The sequence below is a fragment of the Eupeodes corollae genome, chromosome 1 (assembly GCF_945859685.1).
Source record: "Eupeodes corollae chromosome 1, idEupCoro1.1, whole genome shotgun sequence".
Taxonomy (NCBI): Eukaryota; Metazoa; Arthropoda; class Insecta; order Diptera; family Syrphidae; genus Eupeodes; species Eupeodes corollae.
The window spans coordinates 260851146-260857175 of NC_079147.1; the positions used below are offsets into that span (position 1 = coordinate 260851146).

At 35.4% G+C, this 6030-nt stretch overlaps 1 protein-coding gene across 1 annotated transcript; it reads right to left on the reverse strand.

The window, feature by feature from the left end:
* Positions 1–2719: 2719 nt before the first annotated feature.
* LOC129942275 (larval serum protein 1 beta chain-like) lies at positions 2720–5324 on the reverse strand. Its single transcript, XM_056051139.1, has 3 exons — positions 5167–5324; positions 4978–5105; positions 2720–4912 (listed from the first exon to the last, which is right to left on the reverse strand). Exons 1-3 carry the CDS (start codon positions 5249–5251, stop codon positions 2801–2803), a joined length of 2325 nt encoding a protein of 774 aa, XP_055907114.1. The 5' UTR covers positions 5252–5324; the 3' UTR covers positions 2720–2800.
* Between the last annotated feature and the right edge of the window lie 706 nt (positions 5325–6030).

Consider the following 6030-nt stretch of genomic DNA (forward strand, 5'->3'; position numbering starts at 1 on the left):
CAATTATTGAAGATTTAAGTACTATTCCCATGAAAGCGACCAAAGCATGAACGAAGATTGGCCCATTTTGACATTTCATTCTGTTTTTGTGTTATTACAAAATATAGATGCATATAGTATTATTCGTTGATGTGTGGATTGTATGTGGAACGTGAATTGAGTTTGACAATTCGTTACAAGTTACAATCAGATTGCAATTCGTGACCAACTATTTGTTTTCAGAAATGTCTCTCATTTTGGCAATGAGCAAGCTAAATAGCGTTGCACATGAAGGCGAACAACGAATGGACGAACAAATTTGATTTTACACATTTCAAAAGTCAATTTTAAACAAAACACATTTAAATTACAAGAAACTAATTGACACTCATGTTACAAAAATAAAATTTGCATTTTGTTCTCTACAAGAAGACAATTTTGTAAAACAATTTGGTAGTAACGAACTGCAGTGTGGTTGCTCCGAACTGTCAAACTCTATTCGCGTTCCACATACCTTCCACACTGCAACGAATAAATTGTTCGCGCTCAACTTACTTCAAAATTATACCACTTTTCTTTTGTTTGTTGAAAAGGGTAATTATAAATTGACAATTCGTCGCTGTCTGTGAATAGAAACAAAGCTTATGGGAAAAAAAAATCAAAATATTCGAACATCCACAGTTCGCAGTTCGTAGCTCATGTGCAAGGTGCTTAAGAAACCTTAAGATTATTTAAGCTTTATTTCTACTTTTTTTACAATTTGCAAGAAATTGAGGTTTATAAATTGTTTAAACTCCTTTAGAGTTCGATAAGTTAGTGATAAGATAGAAACCAACAAGACCAATGTAAATGAATGTGGTAAATTATAATGCTATTGTCACTTTGACTTGCGCAAAAACTAAAAGACTTTTTTCTCTGAAGCACTTGTTTGAATTGTCGACGAGTTTAAACTAAAAATTCATCAATTTGTCCCATAAACTGTTCCTTAATTCTTAATCGTATTTTCGGGTCATTACTAATGATCATTCTGGTTGTTAGAAAAATAGGACATACTTTTGGGTGTACTGACAGAAAAATTAGATTTATTTAGTTTATTTTTGGGCTGAACGCTTAATAAACTTGACCTTCTTTGCTCCCTCGAAAACCTTTTGATTGCTTGTTTTAGCCGACTGAGCTACATTTGACAACATCCGTTTCCGTTTTCCATATAGTCAATGGCATTACCATCTGTCATTATAAAGTTAGCATTTGTTTGTTTCATGATGTGACTATTTTTACTTTTGAAACGGAATATTTAATTTTATTTTGACAGATATTATGAAAAAATTAAATAAAAAATCCGCAACAGAACTCTCGGTGCAGCCAAAAAAAAAATTTGTAAGTCATTTAATCTTCGAGCTTTTAGAAATTCGAAAATAGGTTTCATAAGGTCCATAGTAAAGTAATTAAACAGAGAGGGTAAAAAAACTGAGCACAACTAAGAAAATTATAACAGTTAAGTGTTCAAGATTTTCTGAACACACACTATCAATACAAAAAATTAGTAAAGATATTGGCAATCATTTGTCAAGCAAATTATTTTTAAGGGTTAAGCATTTTCTAAATATTTAGTATTCAATTTGAATCATTCGTTCACAGTAAAAAGAAAATAGTTCTCTTTTACTAAAAACGATGTAACACGTTGGTAGTGACAGATGTGAAAAAAAAACCAAACAAAACTAAATTCGGAAAACGACATATTTATTTGAAGTGTCAGAAACTCAGAAGTTATATAGCCATTTTGTAGTTTTCACTTTATTAAAATAATAATGCTTAGTAAGATAGTTAATTCGTTTAAAATAAGAAAAATCAACTTCTTAGCTCAGTAAGTCTCTAGAATAGCGATAAATTTTTCCTAAATCTTTTCAAAGCTGTATTCCATTTAAACGCTATTAAAATGGACAAAATGGCGGATCTGTTTTGCGTTTGTTTAGCTGTCAACTGGATGTCCCTTCAGAATGCAACTTAGACCACCTGCTCAATTCACTGCCTTTTATTTGTGTGACGTTCTAAGAACTCATATTGGATAGAAGATTCTTGGAACATGCTCGATGCGTTTTGATTTTTGAGTGAAAAGGTAAATGATCTTGATTCTTGATGCCTTGAGTTTTCTTCAATACTTATTTTATACTTATTCTAAAATAAAGCATACATTACATACCTTAAACTTTTTAGTTTTTCAATGAAGTTTTAAGTGTTTTTTTCAGTTAAATCAAACTTTTGTCTCCAAACTTAGCTAAAACTAAAAAAAATAACTCATAAATAAAAACACTCTCGATCATCAATATTGTAATCTTTATACTAAACTGAAATGATTTGTGTTATCACTAGACGCGGTAATGAAATAATACAAGTTAAGTCATTCCCAATTCTGGTTCTATATTTTTTTCAAACCATAAGAATGCTTCCCTCGATAGTGACGTAGTTTTCCATTTAGAAACATTATTAGTCATTAGTCATTACACTAACTACAGATGTTTCGAACTATTCAAGGTGCTTATCAGTTATTACTCTAACAAATTGATCATAAGATAACCTTTGGCACTAATTAAAGCGAATACTATAACCATGAAAGTATGCTTTGTTGTTGAGAATTTAATTATACAATAAAACACAAAACAGTTCATTATTCAAATAGTTTTTATCAACTTGTTTAATCTCTGCGAGCGATTTAAAGTCCCTGAATTAAAAAAGTTCAATATAAGTTTTTTGTTTTGGAATCACTTTATTCTTAAACAATTCAACAACTTTTCGTTTATATCTTACGAGGCATTTCTTAAAATTAATAGTTGTAGTCGAATTTTCCAAAGTTTGAGTATTTCTTTGGGAAGTATTTGTTCAATTTGTCCAAGTGGTAGATCTTGACATTCTTCAAGTACATGTTTGGAACAAGGAATTCCTCGAACTTCTCGATCTTCCTGTCCAAAGGATATCCCAAAGGCATGTTGTCGATGCGTCGCACTCCCGAACCAACTCCAGACATGTATGATGGGTCGTATTTTGAGTACTGTTCGTGCTTAGCGTTGTAAGGACTGATCATGAAGAACATCTGCATTGGCATACCACTAATCCATCCACGGGGCAAGATCAAACGGTCTGGGAACAACGAGTGTGATTCGGAAATGTTCATGTTCAATTGGTGTTTGCCGTCGTAGCACGTCATCAAGTAGTTGTAAATTTCAGAGTATGAAAGTGGATCGCTGGCAGTCCATTCGAAATCGTTTGAGCTGCGTTCGATGAGGTTCTCACCAGCATTCAAATCGACAAGGAATTCATCGAGTTGCATGTAGTTCTGACGGTTCTCACTCATGATCATCATCCTGCCGAATTGGTCGAATTCGGGTCCCAAGAAGATACGAACAACAGCCTTTTGCATCTTGTCGGAAGAAACCTTCAATTTCATGTCGAATACTTCGTGGTTGAGACGCATTTGACGGGCCATTAGAGCCTTGTCCCAAACGTATTTGCCATCTTGGAAGACCATTTTGTCGTTCAACAGAGTGCTGATGTCCATGTCCATCAAGTCGAAGTAGGTCATCAGTTTGCTAACCTCAACATCTTGGATCTTAACACCGGGAAGGAGTACTTCTTGGCGAGTGTATGATGGCAGCTTGTTCTTGAACATGTAGAATTTGTTTGCGATGATCTTGAACAGTTTGAATGAAACTGGATCACGGAGCATTGTCTCGTAGTTCATGAGTACATTTGGCTTGATCAACAAATTGTCGGCGTTTTCACCGCTCAAGTACATCGAGGTCAACATCCACCAGTGGCCCAAGACGTGTTTGTCCAAAACATCAACGTTTCCTTGCATCAAGTTGCCGATTTGTTCAATGGCTTCAGGCTGGCTAAGGTCAACAATGGTACCGTCCATCAGAACATACTTTCCTGAGTCAATGATGTCATCGATTCTGCGTTCGACGTTCATGATCTTCTTTAGCAAATTAATGTTTTGGGAGGTTTCCAGTTCGTAGTAGTTCTTCCTGGTGGTGAATCCGTTTCCGTTGTGGTAGATCATTTGTGGGTTGTAACCGGTCTTGATCATTCCGTAGTATGAAAGGGTGTTGAAGTCACCAAGTCCGTTGGACAAACGTTCAGCGTAGTAACGAGCCAACAACTGTTGGATGTTGAAGATGAACAATTCACCGCGACGGTCATTTTCCAGTTTGAATTCCTTGCCAGACAACATTTTTGAGTAATCGAGGTTCATGTAGTAGAAGAATGCGTTCAAGCCAATATCCTCGGTGAAGTAGCTCATCTTGGAGTCTTCGTTCAAAATCTCGATATCACGAGTGTAGTCGACAGGCATGTACATCATCTTCAGGTTGCTGTTGATGGAGTTCAACAAGCTGTTTTGCTTCAGAGCTGGGATACCATCACGGAGCATGCATTTCTTCTCCACTTGAATACCATCGCCGAGACCCATAAGGTTCCACCATTGGTAAGTCTTCCAGTCCCTCATGTAGAATTGGTCGTTCATCAGCTTGGACATACTGTGGTCTTGATCGTAAATGGTTGCCAATTCCTTTTCGAGCATAATTTTCCTGTTGAATGCATCGAAGTCGAATTTCTCAGCAGCCATAACGTATTTGCCGTTAAGGAACATGCTTGGGAAGATTTCGTAGATCTGGGGAAGGATTATTCCTTGCATGTCGGGACGGTGAATGACAGCCATGCTGAGGCAGTAGACGAACATACCTTCGTTAACATTCATACGGGCCCATGCGACATTCTGGACGAATGTCTCGAAGTCCTTGGCGTAGTAGAAGAAGTTGAAAAGTCCGTGGGCTTGGAGCATGTGGATGCGTTGCATGACACTGAAGAACTCTCCCTTGGGCAAGAGTCCACCAACCTTGTAGGATTGGTAGAACTTCATCATCAATTCATCGTATTTCTGAAACGAGATTAAGAAACGGTTGAATAATGAGCAAGGAATCTGGGCTTAAAATATTTCCTTACCTCGTAGTGAGCCTTGTCGTTAATCAATTTTCCTCCCATTTTGATCCATTCTTCAATTAAGAGATCGTGATCAACACGAAGCAAAATCTCAAGGATGAACTTTTGCTTGTGCAACATGGTCTGGTCAGCTAAAAGAGAAAACTTTACTCTTGGACAAAGAACTTTTATGCAACTTTAAAATCGTCTTACCAATTTTTCCATGGAAGGAAATGCTGGCTGACTGAACGGCCACTAACGCGGCCATACAGGCAACGATGAAAACGGCTAATTTCATTGTTAAAATGTTTCAAGATACCTATGCACTTCGTCGAATCCCAAGTTCAACTCTGTTGTATTCTAGAAAAACATGGCTTTTTATATGGTCTTCGAAAGAATCGTACATTGCACATTTTTTCTTTGTTCAAATTTGCCAGCGATAAACTTTGTCATATTTAAATAAAAGAATTATAATTATTATTTTTGGAATCCTCCTTATCACTTATTTCTATTGCATGCATCATGAAATTTGATTTATATTGTTTCAGTTAACTAAATTTGCATTAGAAATAAATTCTTATCGCACTCAATTAATAATTAATTTTTAAAAATCAAATCTACCTACGTCCTGTTCTATGTCTTACCTATAAGCTATCGAAAAGTGTTTAAGATTATGTTGTGCAAGAATATAAAACTAAATCGATCTGCATAGATATCTAAACAATTATGTACAAAGGTATGTCTAGGTTAAAGATTATAATAATTTCATTTCTAGAAAAGTTGATGTGTATCACGTATGTTTATATGAGAAGGTTAAAGCTGACGAAGATTATTGAAATCCATTATTGGATATTATGATTTTCTCAACAAATTGTTTCCAAACAAGTTCAAGTGCTTGGCTTTCTCAAAACACAAAGTTGGTTGACCAATTAAAGTTCTGATGGTAGAAGTACTCTAAAAATTGTTCGAAGGTAAATATGACGTTATTTTCCACAAAAACACCACTTGACCGTAAAAGTTTGAATGGATTGTTTTAGGTCTTATATGAATAAATCAAACAACCATCTTTATTTTAAA